The 19,058-nt window shown below is 41.4% G+C and overlaps 1 protein-coding gene across 10 annotated transcripts in view; it reads right to left on the minus strand.

Annotated features, from left to right (window-relative positions):
* The window catches only part of fli1 (Fli-1 proto-oncogene, ETS transcription factor), a 31,847-nt gene extending 13,414 nt beyond the window's left edge, over positions 1-18,433 (minus strand). Inside the window, exons 1-5 of one of the 10 annotated variants that reach the window (XM_038692839.1) lie at positions 18,270-18,433; positions 16,293-16,377; positions 6,870-7,081; positions 6,431-6,582; positions 5,248-5,451 (exon numbers count right to left, since the gene is read on the minus strand). In XM_038692839.1, the coding sequence (XP_038548767.1) occupies positions 5,248-5,451; positions 6,431-6,582; positions 6,870-7,081; positions 16,293-16,331 (607 nt within the window). In that variant the 5' untranslated portion in view covers positions 16,332-16,377; positions 18,270-18,433. Of the gene's footprint in view, positions 1-5,247; positions 5,452-6,430; positions 6,586-6,869; positions 7,082-11,426; positions 11,747-11,825; positions 11,965-11,988; positions 12,152-16,265; positions 16,378-18,269 lie in introns of those variants that run through there. The other 9 variants (XM_038692836.1, XM_038692838.1, XM_038692843.1 and 6 more) reach the window with 9 other exon arrangements.
* Between the last annotated feature and the right edge of the window lie 625 nt (positions 18,434-19,058).

Consider the following 19,058-nt stretch of genomic DNA (forward strand, 5'->3'; position numbering starts at 1 on the left):
CAAACAAGATTATTTGTCATTGCTTTCCAAAACGACCAATGTGAGCATTTTCTCAGCTGCTGGCCATACTATCAGAATGACATTGTGTGCAGTGCTAAAAACTGTACATACAAAATGCAATTCATTACACTTAGTAGTATTGACATTACTTTACTAATTACCAGAGCGAAACCAACAATTAAGTCCCATATTCCCACAGGCTGAGTACCAAGGGCGTCAATTTGTGTTGAAAAGTGGTGGGGACAGATTAGGGGTGGGACGATACTATTAAGTCAAATAGATATTTTAAAACTATTTTGAAGAAATATTCAGTTCTGGAAACATATGAGTGGGGGGCTGGGGGTCCTCCCCAGAAGATTTTGAGCATTAACCACTTAATTTCCTGCATTCTAGACACATTTTCTGCACCAATTTATGCTGAAAATGTCTTTATTTATAGAAAGGGAAACACAATATTCAGGTGGCAGGTAACAATTCAAAATCTGAAAATGTAATGGACTATAATTCAGTAGGCCTAATCAGTAGCTTGTTTTTTTTAGCTTAAGTTACTTTTTTTGGACAATGCACAATTGTTAATTCTATATTTACATTGTACTGTACATTTTTTTATTGAGAAAATAAACCTTTTTCAAAGCAATTTAATTTGTTATAATTTCTGGTTGCTTTCAAAATGTGAAGGGGACAAAATCAGCCTTTTCAAAATGTGGTGATGTCCCCAGCGTCTCCAGTGTAAATGCTGAGTACAGTTTTTCAGCAACAGCACAAAAAACTCCACTGGCTCCACTGTTCTCTCCTTCGCTGTATGAGCTGTGGGCTTCATCCACATGCCCAGTCTGTGGAAATACTGCATTTAAACATCGGTTTTGCTACAGGAAAAGGCAGCAGACAGGAAGACAATAAACACTTCTGAGATCACAAAAATACTTTTGAGGACGCAAACAGCTGCTAACAGGTAAAACCAAACAAAAAGCAAAAGCAAAAGGTTTGGATTTTCCCATTAAGGTTTACGCTCAGAAGTCTATGTGACTGAATCACGGGGTAATGGACGCAGAACCAAGGTTACAAATAGGGTTACCGCCAGCCCTGAATTAAGCTAGGTGATTCCTGAATATAGACTCACCAGTGCCAAATATTTGCGGGTCACCACTGGCTAACGTCTAGACACGGTCGGCTACAAAGATGCAGGCTAATTGCCTCCCCCCACCTTTAGCCCTTATCTGCTACCACTTAAGTTAGATTTAGGCACAATAACGTAATACATTTTAGAGAACGATTGTGGTTTAGTTTTAAAAAACATAATATAAATACATAAATTTCTGGTTTGTGACCGTGAAAAAAACAACTCAAAATTAAATTGAAATGCACTACACACCATGACCTCCACTTCCTCCTTGCTACATATAGGGCCCACTCCTTCCTGCATTGGTAATGAATGTTACCTTTGGACATAAATGTGAACGTAATTCGTAGCAATACTGGGCTGGTGTATTCCAGATTCATCTTCCCCAGAGAACAACAGAATAGGTTGCGTGTTTCAATTACTAAAATGACTGAACAAATGTGGATTTGGAGTGATGTTGCTCAACAAAACATTTTAGTGAGGAGGCTGTGATGGACGGATAGATGAAAAAAGTGCTGATGTCCTACCAACACTGAACGTCGGTTTTTGACACTCTTTTGTGGACCACAATTGAAACCTCCCTGGCCTTGACCACGTGTTTAGTTGTCTAAACTTTTCGAGATGCTTGGAAAGTGCCAGAAAATTTGTGTGAGGAACTGTCCTGCCATCTGCCAAGCGCTTCTGTTGGAGTATTCTGGCATCATAACAGTACCCTGACCACCGTTCGTTTGCCATAACCACTGTCTTACCCTAACTTTAACCATAGTTGCCATGCGCAGGTATTGCAGAAAGAAAATGTTAGGGTTGCCAGCATCACTGAATGAAATCCAAGTTTTTGCAGAATTGCCCCCTATCAACATTCTTAACTTGCAATTGGGATGCAAGTACAATTATTATGGACTTCTATGCAGCCATCTTAAATTACAGCTGAGCTCATCTTAGTGTTTACATAAATAGCAACTGCTTATTATCCACCTCATCTTATGTTAATGTGATACGTACATAAATTTCTGTAGTGCTAAGTGTCTGAACCCCAGCAGTCAAGTGAGCAGCCGCAAACTGCTCTGTAATGGTGGCTAACAGTAGACAGCTAACAGCAAAGGGCACAGAGCCAGGCCGTTGAGCCCCTCTGCACCAGTGATAATCTGCCAATAGAAAGAACTAATGCAAGGGGAGCTCAATAAAAATGTTGTGAGGGGAGAGAGAGAGAGAGCTCTCCAGACCTCCTTTTTCCCTACTCAGCCTTCGAGCCCAGATGTTTATGGTCTGTATAAACTATTGAGGGCTCGAGAATGTCCCCCACTCTGGAGCGAGCAGCAGCAGTGCAGAAGCCCAGACTTATCACTCTCTCACTCTCTCTCTCTCTCCCGCTCTCTCTTTCTCTCTCTCTCTTTGTCTTGACTCCCTCACTGTAAATCCATCCAGACACACAAGCAACGACAACAGCTGGGAAACAGAACTATTGCTATTCTCCAATGGCACTCAATCATGACCACCTCGGACCGTTTCCACACACTTCTAAAAAATAGTCGTCCCCCCCACCCCCTACTTCTTTTTTCTATCTCTCACTCTCTTTCTATAACTGCTTCTCTTGCTCACACCCTCCTGCCCTTGTCCTCAAATAACTACTGCAAAATCTATCTGACAACGTTATGTTCATCAAATTTCTACTATTATCTGTCTTTACATCTACAGTAGGTTCAGCTCTCAGATCTCTGTCTCGTTACTTTCCCTCTTCACTCCCTCTTTCATTTCTCCCCTCTCTTTTTTCCCTCTCTCTTCTTGCATCCTTGTGTGTCAGAGGATACAGTCCTTCATTGTCTGAGGTTCTTTTGCACCGCTCTGTTTCCAGCACATGTGGTATCAAACCGACCTACATGGGTGCGATAAAGCAAACAGTCCGCGGTCCCTCCCTGACAGACTAATTTGAACAAATTCTCAAATTGCACCCCAAATTGAAAGCACATTGGGGTGCGGGCGGCCATCACTTATAAAAATCTGGATAAGTGACCAACAAGGAGGCCAAAATAATGCATGGGCAACTACCCTTGTTACTGTAAGCAGCTGGGTAGCCAGTCAGATGATCAGATTGTGCCCGCAATTGCACCAGTGTGGGTGTCTGAGCCATATTTCTGCGCGTGACGTGGCAGGAATGTTTTGTTATGGTATGGCTGTAGGGCGGGGAAGTGTTTCCCTGCCCTGTGCTGAGTGTACATACAGGGCTTAATGACTCCGAGGAATGTTAATCAGAGGTTCAATAAACAGAACCAAAGGCACACATGATGCACACAGATGTGTATGAAATGATTGCGGTACCCCGTTGGACCATCCATTTTTTGGAGGAGGATGGGGGGTAATAAAGGAAAGAGCGGGGAATGGGGTTGAGGGAAGACATCACATGACCTGTAATCACTAATACTTCCAGGACTTGGCTAAGTCTTTCCCTCCCTCTCTCTTTTTCAGTATTCTGGAAGCTCAGCCCTGCTCCAACTCTCGTGAGGGAAGCCAGAGGTCTATTTTCTGGACAGGGTTGCTCCACGTCTATGATTGTGTTTGTTTGTGCTGCGAGGGGAAAAGAGAGAACGGCTTTAGTTTCCAAATCATCAGCCCTGCAGGGTCTGCATAAAGCTTCAGCCTCCTTCTCCTTCTCCATCTCCTCCTCCTTCTCAGTCTTCCTTAGACGTTCATTTACTAACATGGTTCGTTTTGCCCTTAGGCTCCCAGTGTCAATAACACACACTGCTCACTTTTTAGAGAGCTGCTTTTTAGAGACCGTGTCGGTCCAGGCACGGGACGGGAGCATTCATCTTTTTGATTGTTGGGAAAGGGTCCAAAGCAATTTCAACTGGCAAGTGGAGAGGATTCCCGAGACATCTCTTCTGTCTCCAAAACACACAAGGTCTAAATCAAAAAAAGGGCAGCAATGGGCAGAGTCGCGGTACAGCCCGCCTAAGCCGTGGCTAAGTCCCGCAGCCAGTGGCCATAATGAAAACTGCTCTGCGGAGTGTGCCCAGTGGCGGTCAGACAGATCCACCCGCTGCTGCACTGCACAATGAGGCTGTTATACTCATGACAAGCATCTCTCTCTGCCCAGACGCTGTGCATAGAGAAAACTGTTGACACCCACAAAATACAGTTCCCATTACATCACACCGAGGCCCATCGCAATTTCTTGGGAGTAATGTTAAATTTAGTTGAGCCATCAGTCACTCCACCCAACATGGTGTCATGGTATTCTGCAGCCGCAGCAGTAGCAGCTCTCTCTATTTTAAAGTACAGAATGAGAGGAATTCAGAGATGGGACATACTGTTCTGTGTATGTCCAACAATCATTACAATCTGTTTATTTTCATAGTAAACAGCAGACATATCTATTGCTCGAACTACTGTAGACTATACTGTGCATTCAAACCAGTAGCCATGCCAGATGTTAATCTTAATATTAAAATGTCATTTGCATACTGCCCCAGAAAATTGGCTTTGTTTCCCAGCCGAAACATATGAAGCAGGATTGCACCGAGGAACTCTTCAAAGGTATGAGGCTCAAATTTAGTTGCCTCTATTGCAAATTGCAGATCAACTTTCCTTGCTGTTCTGAACACGCAGGCCTAGCATGATTCCTGAGGCAATGCACCTGGGCTCCATCTTTCTGGACCACGTGGAATAAAGCGCTGCAAAGTCAAGTGGGGGATGTAGTCGATGGTTATCTCGACAAGGGGGGAAAAAACTCTTGGTTTCCACAGCTCTGCTAAATACTGCGTAGGCATTATGGAGAAATAAGTTTCCAGTAAAAGCTATTTCATTGTTTATTGATGGTAATATAAATATAGTGCGGTGACAAAAAAAAAGTGTCATGTTGATTGCTCGGGTTTGGCATATTTTCCCCCTCACTGTCCATCCAAAAGTAGAGAAAAGTATATGAAAAGAGGCTTGTGTCTTGATTTTGACTTCTATTTTTTGGAAAAGATGGATGCTTTTATCTTAAGCACAAACAGCAGGATGTACAGCAGGAATACCAATTCTATTCTGCAGTTCAATATTTGTTCCAATAAACCATTAATTTATTGTCATCTCTTGATTGGCCTCTTTGTTAATCTCTGCACTTAAGTTGCACAAAGTGTACTTACTTTCCCTGAGATAATTGAGATGAGAGAGAAGCACTTCTGCATTGTACATGGTGGTGAGCCGGAGGAAATCGTCCTTGCCCATCTTGCAGAGCTCTTTGCCGTCTGTGTTCTGAAACATAGCCGTGTCGATCTCTAACAGGCCGTACTCCTTGATGGCCCACTCAAGCCACTGGCGCACATGGTCCTGGGACCACAATGATGGATCTGCAGGAAGACAGAAGAAGAGAGAGGAAGTTTAGACTGTTGGGAGAGCCTCATATCTGACTAAGGTGAAGGGAGGGGGAGAAAAGAACAAATTGGAAACAGAATTTTGTATCAATAGCAGACCTTGTTCAGATAGTTGTAAATATTTTTCTCCTATTCAAACCACATGAACAGGATTTACCTGAATGGCATGACTCATATTAGGCTTCAGGTAAATAATCTTTCACTTTGAAATCCCTTCCTGTGATTGTTCAAACTCTGTGGCACGTTTTTCACTATCCCATATGACAACAAAGCAGGATAAAACAAACAGAAACATAGCATTTGCAAGGACTACTTGACCCACATCTGATATACTTCAAACCAAACCCAAACTCAACACTTGTGGTTAAGGAGTGGCCTCCATGTGGAGCCCCAGTTAGGTTAATAGATGAGTGGCCATTTGAAATTTAAAATTAAAATTTTCCAAGGCTCCCTTGGATTTTAATGAAATCAATTAAATGTGCTCATTTTTGGGGAAATACAGTCATTCGTTCTCTAGCTTAAGTCAACTTGCACATTAAAATTACTTTTCTGAAGGCTATAACCCTGAAACTGCACTTGTTACTCACTGAACTGTGTTATTTCACATACTGAAAGATCAACTTCATGAAACCAGTGAAGAAATATATTAGGTCTGGCAGACAAGCAGACATCTCTACCTGCACACAGTCAGCCGTGCTCCCGCGAGTGACGTAAACCATTTGAACAATGCTTTACCCCAAGAACCAGCTAAATAAAAATGGGACTCATAAAACATTTACAGCATGGCAAATTATACCAAAACAGAAGAGTGATTCTGTCTGTAATTACAGCAGCAGCACAGAAAAACACCTGTATAAAAACAAAATGATTACACAGATACACAATTTTATGAATACGTTTTCAGATATTTTTATTACACACAGCTTTACACTGATGCTCAAAAAACTATTCTTACCTGCAGGTACAATGACTCTCCGCTCATTGGTGGTCATGTTGGGGGGAGGGGCACTCTTTTCATCCATGTAGTTTCCATAGTTCATCTGAGATGTGTCATTACCCCCCACCATCTTATTACATTTACCCACACTGCAGTCCACTGGAGACTCCCTGCTACACAAACACACATGTACAAGAAAGTTGTAAAAATATTATCAGCAGATAAATTGGGTGTTGTTGGTTTTTCTTTTCCAGTCATTGACTTTGGCAGGGAATATTTAAGCCCTACCCTAGCCAGGGCCAAGTATATTGAAGATTAGAAGCAAAAAGTGAAGGCTAGTCACGGTAAATAAATGGCCTGTTGAATAACAAATGTATAAGAAATACTAAAATAAAAAACTCATTTCTCACTGAACACTTAAGAATGTGAGGCATTGGAAGTAGTTGTCATGCCATACCTGGATCCATTCATATGCTCATATTCTCGCTTGACGTTGACCCGCACTGGCTGGTTGATCCACTCCTGCTGTGGGGGTAAGGGGTTTATTTTGTGGGTCTGGCCGTAGTCCTGTGTGCCAGATGCAGTCATGTCTGTCTTGGGGAGAGGGGCAGCAGCAGCGTACGGAGGCTCAAACAAGGACTGGTCTTCACTCACCACTGATAGCGCCTCCTGTAGGTAGAAGGAACAAATAATTGCTGTGTCTTTCTCAAGTCACTTTACAAGTGCTAGTATGTCAGCAAATCCCATATAGTGCATATATAGCCATCCTAACCAATACACAAAGAAATGTGTTATTTTGGAACTTATTGGATTTGTTGAGAGTTAGATGAGATTATAGATAAACATTTAGAATAAAAAATACAGGGAGGCACCAGCCAGCTGCTGGTCACCTTAAATTCATCCACCAACTCATCTAAAGCTCACTAACTAACACAACATAGCTCTTTTTTTGAATGAGATATATTGTGTTCATTTAAGAGTTTTAGAGGTGCTGACAGGAAGTTTATTTTACTTCTGGACAAGGTCAGGCTAGCTGATTAAGCCTGATTCTTTATGCTAAGTTAAGCTAACCATGTCTTTGCTGTAGTTTCATGTTTAACCAACAGATATGAAAGTAGTTTCAAACATTTCATCTAACTCACGGCACGAAGGCGAAGAGCTGTATTTCCCAAAGTGTCAAGCTGTTTCAAGTGGAAAGACATAGTCATGTGATAAGAATGATAAGAATACGCTCACAAACATGAGCAGATACAACTCTAGCCTCACATTTGACACTACCCAGAAACTTTCTATGTGAAATTTTCAATCTCTTGTGCATATTTGTTTACAGCAATTATGTGCAGTTATTGCTCATATCGCAGTCTGGCATCCTAAGTGGTTTGTGTATACAGTCCACGAAGCAAATGTTGCTTCCTGTTGATGTTAGGATGTGCACTTCAATCATGCCCACAGTGGAGTTGTAAGCTTGGGCGCTACCACCATAGTAGTTTACTGACATCATCAGTCAATACAGCTGTTTTCCAGTAATGACCCATTGGTTCACCAATCCATCTTTTGAAATGACTTCTCAAATTCTCAAGTTTACTGTAGGAGCTGACAATTCTAAATATTCTAAATAAGATTTCCCAGATTCCTGGATGTATAATCATTTTGACTTCCCATTAACAGTATCTTCTTGACTTCAATGGAACCCAAAATCCCCTGTCATGCCCTAATGTGTCTGTCTTGTCTGAGTGTTGGGCTTCCCTCCAAAGCTGAAGACTCAACAGAAGCAATGGGGGGGTCACGGCTACACTGACCCCTTTGCTGTAGCTCAGCTGGAGAAATGTAAGTTTATTAAAGAAAACAAACGCAGAAACTCAGCGCTGGCCAAGATATTACGTGGTTTCCAGCATGCTCCTCATGTAATGTCTTGGAAGTAAAGCATGGATTATGTACATGATTTTAACATACAGATGTCACTGGTTAGTGTTTGACAGTGAACAGAGTTGGGCAATGTCACCTACTCAGACCCGTGCCAGGCAACCTTTAGCTGGCACAGAATGTTGATTCTCCATAACAATGACTTGATGAGTGAGCCTTTGTTATAATTTCCTCATCTATCATTGTTAAAAACAATCGAACAGACAAATACAAAAAACAATAAGTCACAAAATCAAGTGAAATCATCACAGTCATATGTTTCTGCTGAGGATTGAGCTCGGGTCTGATGCACATCTGGATCTGATGGCACAGCTTATACGGAGACGTGTCTAATTCCCGAGGACTGAATTATTTCATTCCAAAATGCCACATATCTGCTTCAGGGGGAAAATGCTACTTGATATTCATTGATCGGTATTTCCAACATGAAGCTGTTTCCATTCCCTAAAATGTTACTTTTATGAAATAAAAATCCTCATGATCTCACAAAACATCAGTTTCATTCCATTCTAAGACATTTAATGCAAGTAGAACGTTTTCACTTATGCCTCTTTTGATGACAAATGTCTCTTTTTGTGGTAAAAGTATTCACTGGTACAACTAGAGACTGATTATAATATGTAAGTGGTATACATATGCATACACAAAAATACTATAGTGATTCTTAAATGGCAGGTATGCTCTCTCACCAGCTCCACTTGGACACTGAGTTGAAATACAACATGCTAAACATTTCCTTTAACTACAATAATCACACCTTGTATACAGTATCAACACAAACAAATTTTTACTTTTATAGATAAAATAAATGATGTGTCAACTTTTGAGTAAATCTCAGCTCTCTGATAAGCAACATAACCAAGACTAAATTGTTTAGCAATGTAATGTATTTGAGGGGATCATTGCTATGCCAATAGTTGGACCATATATTTTGATACTGATTGGAAGCCATCTGTGCATTTTTAATTATTAACGTCTAAATAATTTTAATAAATGCAGTTACTTGATCTAATAAAAGAAAGTGACAGGTGAAGCCTTTGCTCTGTACTATTTATTATTTGAAGTTGTGGTAAACTTTGCAGTGGGAAAATGTTTTAATTTGTATATGCACTATAGTGCCCTCTGTTGTATTGCCACAGGCCCACTACTGGCTGTGTTTACACAAATATGGATACAAAGATTTACAAAATCATCATTTGTAAATACCCTAGAATAAAAGGGACCTGCATTTCAATAATGTCGAGAAGTGGTTTGACAAGTCAAACTTATTCTCAGACATGAGATGAATGTATTATTCTCTTTACACACGGTTAGAAACAGCTAGGCCTATACCACACATCAAATACAAAACAAATGTTTCTATAAACTCCTAGTTCAAAAAAATATTACTCTTTGGGTTAATGGGTGGATAAAAATGCTGAACCTCTCCAGAGCATTTAACCATCTCGCCAGAATTAGATTTTCCACTGATCATCAGTGGATCCATCATAGCCTGAACCCTGGCAGCAAGACTCGCTATCTGAGCAGAGCACACCAGCTAGTCTGTGGATGATAAAGTGTAGGAGAGTGAGGGAATGTCTCATTACAGCCCGATAAGGGCTTAGTCAACTACTAGGACTGTTGGATGTCATATTTACAGTGACATTATCAGCCTGCACAATTGAAACCATGATTGGCAAGTGGTGTGTGCTTATCAAGATTGCAGAGGGTTTTTAAAAATAGGGGCACACCACTCTCATGAGAAGCTGAGAGGATGACAGACCAGTGTCTATGTTTTCTTTCCAGTATCTGTGAGGAACACACACATACTGCCAGTGGGAGCTACAGGCGGTTACACTGTCTGTCTCACAGTATCCACAGATAATTGCCCAATGGTTGTGAGCCACTCAAACAATTTAGATGATTTTCTCCCTAGGACCATATCCGAACATAATCACTCTATACAGGTTGTGAGTTTATAAAAGCTTTGTCCTTAAAAACATTTTGCTGAAAACATAAATATGATTTAGTTTCTATTTTTGCAATAGTGTATTTCTGCTGTGCCACAGACAAAGGGGAAAAACATCATCAAGGCTCAGCTGTTAAACTGGTCAGCATTGTAAGCATTGTGTGAGTGTGACACCTGCTGGGAGCCACCTCTGTTCTGTTTACATCAGCCAAGTCTATCTCTCCAAATGCGTCACGACGCGTCTGGAGCAGAGGATATATGCAATAGCTCCACATCCAGACTACACGTGTGATTGTTTGACGTTCACACACAGCCATCTAGCAGGAGCCACCCACGGGGGGGCATTCCTGTCTTTTGTTTAAGGAGGAAGAGGAAACCTGTCAGGAAAAGATTGTGTAGAACAGGAAGCTCTCATGGCTAGAGAGCCCTTCCTTTCTTTTAGCGAGCATGAATGCAGCTAGCAGCCAGTCATTTATACCCAAGGATTTAATTATGATTACATTAATTGTCACAACTTGTTGCTTTGTTACAGACATCCAGGCTGAGACGTTGGTGTCCTCCTGCAGCATGGCATTCATACCCGATACATAATAAAACAATCACAGCGCTGTGAGATTTAAGTGACTATTTGCAACCTGACATTTTTGTCTGGCTAACGTTAACACTCTTCCAAAACTCACACCACACCCAGCCGCCACAAACCCGCTACTTTAAATAAAAAAAACAAGTAGCATTACTTTTCAGCAACAATAAGGGTAAACGCAAACGCTGCATTCGTGTGAGATTACACTTACAACCGGAGGACCCAGACTGAACGCATCCCATTGTGAACTAATCGGGACTTGCCATTCAACATCTGGTGGCTGCAGTCATAATGCATCTGGAATTTGACTGTCGGGGGCAGTAGCCAATGTTAATGTAGACTAGCGCTCTTGACTACCAACATACCATTTCAAAATACTTGTGTAACTATATAAGGAGCGAGCCAAGGTTGCCATTGTGAAGCCTTGTGGTTTTAAGTGTTGCAAACTGAGCAGTTACAGCTTTCCTTACACTTTGACAAAACTCTCTATGCGACGGAGGGAGAGAAGTTACAATAATCAACAACAATAAAGAGAGAAAGATTATTTCTTGTGTAAATACCAAACCATCATAGTTTTTCACCCACGACAGGATCCTCGGACCGAGCCGGGCGATGTGCCACACCGCTGTTGCGCAGCTCGACACATCGTATCCAGCGGTACATCCAGTCATGGCTATTGCTCAATCCCCGCTGCCCAGACTAAACCAAACCGTTGAACTCGAGGATTACTTATACATATAATGAAATTACAGTCTACCGCGTGTTGTCTGAAACAAATAGCCACTCCTTTTTGCCTTTCCAGACGTGCGTAATTGTGCGCTTGGTCCCCAAAATCCAAAGCGTGATTCTGATTTAGCCTTGAATCCACACCGTAGCAAATCCTCACACCCGGGCAGCTTATTGAAAAAACGAAAGTGGATATTCTCAAAGAAAGAGGAAAAAGAGGGAAATCTTGTTACCGCTTTCAGACCGAGAGAAAAAAGCCGCTCATCGTCGTCAGATTGGAGGTCCCAGCTCACAGAGCGACACAGAGAGGCATTTCAACCCATTGCTTAAAAAAGGAGGCGCAACTCAGAAAAAGCAGTCTCCCACAAACTCATACACCCCGTTCTCCACCCTTACCTTAATAGTTCCGTCCATTTTGCGCAATTTTCAGCGGACCCCGACAATATCCCAAACATGACACGCTCCTGAATTAATTCCAGCCCCCGGTATGTGGCGGAGAGAAGAGACACTTTTACCGGATTGAGTTTTTTCTTTCCTCTAAATTTGGGAAGTGAAGTCACCGCTGTTGAGAAGGTTGAGAAGGAAGCTGTGTGTCACCGAAAGCCCTGCCTTCAAAAAAGCAGGATACTGTCCCAGAGAGATAAGCAGGGAAAACAATTGAGTGTTCGCTCCACTGTTATGTTTTTCTGCTCGGAAATATTTACAGGATGACTGCCTGCGTTGTGCGCAGCCATTGCCGTGTAGCCTGTTGGTCGAATAGTGTTGTGTGTTTTGCTTTCCCAGTAATGTCACTTATGGTGTGGAAGGGTTTACTATTTGTCCGACTTATTATTTCTACGCACATTTAAATGTGAAGCTTTTGGGATTGAGGTGTAGCAGGACACTCTTAAGTTATGTGACTCCATGTTTTAGAGCGCTTTTTAGTTCACGCCTACACTTCAGACACCCATCTGGTCATACCTCCATCCCTCTGTAAATCAGCCTATTCCCTGTTTTATTCTATATTTCATAGTGTAATTGATACATAAAATAAAGTTCATCTTTGAATGTGGACAGATGTTTCTATCAGACTTATAGCCGATGGACCTCTAAATCAAAACAGGAGAGAAACCTATGGTAGGAGTTGTTGCAACCTGGTCATTTTTTGTTACAGCTCTCCGTGAAGCTTCTGTGAAGTTTTCCTGAGACACCATTAATAAAATCCAAGCATTCAGCAGCTAACCGCACTATAGTCTGAGGGTCTGCTCTACACGTGTGCGTCTGCTGTTCACCACAGGACTCAGTGGATTAAATGCAGCCTGCATCAACAAGAGCACACTTTAAATGGGACCCAAATATAGATTATTACTATGATAACTATTAGTGAGTTTGCTATTGCTATTCAGTGGTTTCTCACTACTCGCCTGAGCCCGACAAAAAAGAAATCCCCTAATCACAATAACCCACCCCACATAGGTATTTTCCCCTATTCGTCTGCCCTATGAAATTGCCCTCATCAATTCAGCCATAATTTTAGTGCAGATGCTAGACACGAAGCCAGCTCTGAACGTGACCAGACCAGTAACACTGCAAGAAACATCCATTTTCACAGATTGATTGCCACATTCAGCATTTCAGTAATCTTTTATTTCTGAAGACAAAAGAGATACATAAAAGTCAAGTGGGTAACTTAGATTTAGATACTTAAAGGAAACCCGCTTTAGAGAGCGTGGCTTACTATAATTGTTTCAGGGGTTTTTGTGTGAAAAATACCCTCCACCACTATCAAGAGAATCAATTTAATACAATTTAGTTGAAACGATGATAAGGGATATTTTTTGTAGTGTTGGGGTTCTGCCTCGGGGAGCGGCCTCAGAGAGGCCAAACAGACTGCGCCGCCGCAACTACAGACAGCAGGGCCGGCCTGTCTGCTCTCGACTTGGGGGTCTGGTGGGGCTGAGGGCCCCCACCCTTGGGACTACCACATCTGGATCCTGCTAAGGGTCAAGGCTTCTCCTGCCTGAGGCCAGTTCAGACTCGTGTAATTAAGGGAGACACCTTGTTTAACTCTTCAGTGACTGGTTTGGTTTCTTTTTTTTTGTTTGTTTTGTGTTTCAATACATTCCAGTGTCTGAGGTCTTTATATAGGCTATGCATTTTATGTTAGGGAGACTGTTAGTGATAAAGTGGCAATTAAAGAGGTGATTAATATGTGACATTGAGCAGGTTATTTACCATACAGAGCTTTATGCCCAGTAATAGAAACAAATCTCTTAAAAAAAACCCGTTTTTACAGTTTTATATTGAGATGTGCTTCTTTGGATTTACATCAGCAGTTTCCATTAATAAAAAGGCAAACTTACACTCCACTGTCCAAAATCTGTCCAATTGAAATGCAGTGTTATAAAGTGTTGTGAAAAAAGCTGCAAACTTACAGGAGGCTAATTTTCTAATCTAACAACATCTCACCAACAATCTGCCTCAGACCAGATAACTCCCTCTCTATTAAAATGCCATCCCAGGCAAGGAGCTTAATAGGAAGACTTAGGGTCCAGGACCTACCAAGACCATAATGAATACAGTGGTAACAAACATTTTGGAAGGCCAATAAACAGATGCAAGTTGGTTTACACAGTGAACCACAGAACATCTGGCTTGACGCTGGAACTAGACAGCCAGACATTTCTTCCTTACACCACGAGCCAGTAGCTCCTCTGTCTCTTTGCTGGGGCAACGAGCCAGGGGCGGGCAGACACTATACATAGTTTATGCTCAGCAGTCTTTCAATTGTTCTTTTTAGCTTATATGAAGATGTACTAAGACTTGGTGAATGGAGAATTTGGTTAGTCAGTCTTAAATGAGTCTTAAATTATGAGATATAAAGGGGGGGGGGACCACTAAAAAGGTTTTGTTAATCTAGCACATTTTTGTAAACAATGTGTTGTGTAGATTCTGCATTCTTCATGCCAAGGCACTGGCATTTGTTTCAAAAGATTTTTAAAACTAGTCAACATGCATGAATTGTCCCCATATTTTTTTTTCTTTGTGCTTTGTATGATACAATAATTCTTTTGGTGTAGTCTATGAATTTAAGGTACCTCATTTGATCATTCCTGAGGTGGGATATTAGTATCCACTACTGAATGTTGTGAGAAACTTGTCAGCTGTGTTATTCCAAAGAAGAAATAGTCCCAGTCAATATGAGCCTGCTAAATTAGCTGTTTAGCAGACTGCAGACTTGTACTCAGATAATTCCTTTTCTCAGGCTACAAGACAGTCCGAGTCACAATACTGAGGGCAAAAAGTGGAGTCTGCAGCACATATAAGCACGAACTGTCTGGCCCCTCGCTCTAGGCCATAATTAATTTGAGATTTATTTTTATTGGAGAGTTCCAGTCTCGCCTGGCCTTAACCAAACAAAACCAAATGCTGGGCCGTGGATTCGCTTGAATGAGGAATATTTCTTTAAGTTTTGTATTGAGGCGTGCCACATTCTGACCAATATCTCCTTCAATGTGAGTGAGCCAGTGAGCGCAGCACTTGCACGCAAAAAACACACACGCGAACCCTGAATGCCGGCAGGATAACAAAATGACATTATTGGAATCAGAACAAACAGAAATAATCTAGGCTGCATTTCCACCTAAACTCAAACAAGCTATGAGATGCAAGCACTGTAAAATTGAAAGTTAACTCCAAAAATCGTCTTCCATGCTCAAGTCCCACTAACCTCTGCCCCTCCCTCATTGGCATCTTGTCTGTTTTAGGGAGCAGTTTTAGGGAGCAGAAAGACCCATTTAAAAGTATATTTTACCTAAAACATTCCCGCACTATTCAACTCTCTCGCAACAAATCAGGAATTGTTCTGAGCCCAGAAACGCAGAGTCTCTCTGCAGTGGCACAAACGCCGTGGCTGGATGAAAAGGACCCTTATTTAAAGGGGGAAATAAGTCTTCAAAACATTAACAAGTCGCCCTTGGAAAAATACCTTGATTAAGAAGATATTGCCATAGCTCGCCTGTGTACAATGACCCATTCTAATGAGTCACAATCCGCTCAGTCACCCTCTGTAGATTATTATGATGGATGTGAGCAAACGTGATGCAGCCTACAATATTAACTGACACAAGTGTGAGCAAAGTGCTCGTTTAACATTGTCTGGACAGTATACGGTCACGTGCGGTTTTATATAAATATATATATAAAATACATATTTAATGGTTTCAGTGCCTCAGCTATGTAGCAGTTGCAGGTATTCATGCAGCGCCATATGGTAGGCGATGCAGTTTTTTTTATCTGAACACCAGATGTGCGCTGTTTTCTTTATTTACATTCTCAGGAGAGAGAGAGAGAGAGAGAGAGAGAGAGAGAGAGAGAGAGAGAGAGAGAGAGATTCATGACGTCAAAAAACAAGATAATGAGCCGTAACTGCAGCCTCTTTGGATAATTTTGCCATAATATAACAAGACTTTTGTATTCCACAGAAAATGCACTGTAATTAGTTAATTCTACTTGTATTAATGCAAATAATTAAAGCTACTCATTGTTGGTTTGCTTCTTGTTTTAACACTCAATATAAGGCTGGGCAGACTGGATTTTTTTGGGCAATTTAGACTTGTTGGAAAATATGGGAAACTTCACAGTAAAACCTAAGTAAAAAATGAAAGGGCCCCAGTTAGTCCCTCCAGCATTACCTGATCGAATTGACGGTGGTGTCTTACCTTGACGTAAGACGACGTGTCAGGGACAGTTTGAAACATGTCTACTTGACAGACAGGCCCAAGGGTGCTCAGTGTCCAATGGGCCCTGAGGAAAGGAAAAGACAGATAATTAATAATAACTTACTATCGTTATTAATAGGCTATTGTTGTAATTTCGATTTTAACCTGATTATGTATCATTTTCATGATTAGCTCAGATTTTTCTAGAAAAATAAACTATTCTTGCTGTCATCAAGACATCACTTACACTTGACATGACAGCTACGTGCTGTACAGCAAATATTCACAAAGTAGCCTGCTGCGGGTTTTGTGGACTTCCACATTATGCACATGGGTTACCACTTCCACCAAAATAAAGGGAAAGTCAAATTTGCTTAATGGCCCCCTGTGTGTCTGTCTGACTGCACACATAACCCCTTGATTCATTCATAGAGACCTCATTTTTCTGAAGGGTCAGAGGTATCAGATACGGGTAGGTTTTAATTGCCGCTGTCCATACATTAACAACACCAACAGATGGAAATGACACCACTAACCTACTGGTAACATGGATGGATTACTCCAAGTCGCCCAATAGTAGCTGGGCAGCAAGAAGAATAGGGCCCCATCCCCAACCCCCATCACGTTTTCCCCTAAAGCTTACCACATATTGAAACACTTTTCGCTTTAATAAGTGCAGCTTACAAAGTCTAGGGTGAAAGGGCACTTAGAGGACGGTGTCTTTAGGCCTTCCCTCCCCGTGCAATTATAAGGAAGGCAGTGGCACATCACAAATGGCTGTTATATAGACTGTGTGATAAAGCAAATGAACGTATATGGACCTATATATTGGTATTCAGGACGCTCCATTAAAGTTCAGTATATCTTAATAAGGCCACTGGGGCATCATTCTCCTGTTCAGTAGCGTGTGTGCTCTGACCTGACCAGCATTATAGATTTACAATCAAAGGAGCCGTTTACCGACTCTGCATTTTAGCATAATTAGTAGTCCTATTGGATGCAGATCTTGGGCCCGTGTGATCTTAATATCACACCTCACAAGAAAATTCAACAACAACAAAAAAGAAAGAAGAAAAGAAACAAAAAATGAAGCTCTAAAAACACAGGAGACTTGTACCTTTCCTGCACGCGACAAGGGATTTAATAGTACCAGAATTTCTCTTTTTTTACAGCGCAATTTCACGTTTCTGCTGAAGTTTTTTTTCTGCGCTTTGAATTGCTGCCCCGTGATAAATTAGCAAAGGAAGGAGGGCTTAATACATGAACGTGGCATGGTTTAAATGCTCGTAAGGGGACCAGTGTTTTTTTTTTTTTTTTGTCTTCTCGGCTCCTGCAGGCAAACGCAGGGCTCGCCTCATAAAGTTCCCCAAATGCATCCAATTTCTACGCGGTAAAAAGAGCATAGGATACCGCATCTGCAGCCAATTAGGCAGAGGAGGACTGGTGAATAACGGCGTGAACCTCCCTCCCAGACAGCCCCGTGGGCCGGGACCCCTCTAGTGTTACATTTTAAGCATCTTACCTTGCTGTTATCCATCATAAACGAGAGCCAACTGATTCTCAGCTAATACGCATTCCATTTTCCCCTCTTCCATACAGACTCCCCTAAAGTGAGACTGCGAAGAAGTGAGCTGACAAAAGTTTATTTTCCAATTGCAAAACTCACATTTCGCCCATCTAAAATTATGAATATGGTAAAACTTTGAATAACACGTCTGATGCCGTAAGACACAAACATTAACACAGAGATTGATTTACTTTCACTGTCGGAGCCATTTCGGAACTGCAAAACTTTTTTTCATCAATTGATGTGCAATCTACTGCTTTTTACAATGCGACTGAGCAATAATCATAGCAATAAAACAAGTGGAAATGATTTATTGTGCTCCTGCATGCACCCCTACGCAGCAGAGTTTGCCTGTGCAGCACTTTAGCGAACGCGAATCAGTTTTTGTTAGGCTATTTTTCTCTACTCACCTGTCGCTGTGTTTGATCTTTTTCGATCTGATCACTCCTCCGCCAATTTTAAACAATTAGTCCCGTCCAGGCAAAGGAGCTTTCCAATGATGATGACAGTGAGTTATTTTGAAAGGGGGCTGAAAAGGAGCGCAGGGTGTATGAATGGAAATGTTGCTGAGATGGGAAAGCAGCGACCAATGAGCAGCGAGAGAAAAACCTCCCCTTGCCTGCCGTGTGAGGCCACTGAACCATGAAATAAGGGGAAAAGCAGAGAGAGAAACAGCGTCATAAATCCGCTTTACGAAGTGTTTTGATACATAAAGTGTCGAAAATATTGTAAAATATATTTTGCGTTGTATTTTAGATGTTTCATTAGTTATTATTATTATTTGTGATTAACTTAATGCATTGCAAACATGAGAACAGCAATGGTAGATGTGGGTAAACTGCTGTGTGAACAGTCAGACAACTTCAAAACCACAACAAACATCATTGCAAAAACTTCTTTTTCCTTCCTAGAAACTGTCATTGTATGTTCTCTCACCTGTAAACTTTGCTTTTGCAAATTAAGAGGTGGATGAAGTGTGTTCATAGATGCACCTAGGCTCCACTGCAACCACTGACTAGGCTATACAACTATAAATAGCGAAAGCACTAAAACGAACCAACACAAAAAAAGGATCAAGCTTGATGTGGAATATTTCTGGTTTAATAAGACAATCTTCTTGACTTTTACACCTCTTCTGCAAAATAAACCACAATTCCATTCAGCTGGGCAAATGATGAATACGTTCACAATATACATTT

This window comes from Micropterus salmoides, unplaced genomic scaffold (assembly GCF_014851395.1).
Source record: "Micropterus salmoides isolate LMB-PRFRI ecotype aquatic unplaced genomic scaffold, ASM1485139v1 Ms_hic_scaffold_3, whole genome shotgun sequence".
Classification (NCBI taxonomy): domain Eukaryota; kingdom Metazoa; phylum Chordata; class Actinopteri; order Centrarchiformes; family Centrarchidae; genus Micropterus; species Micropterus salmoides.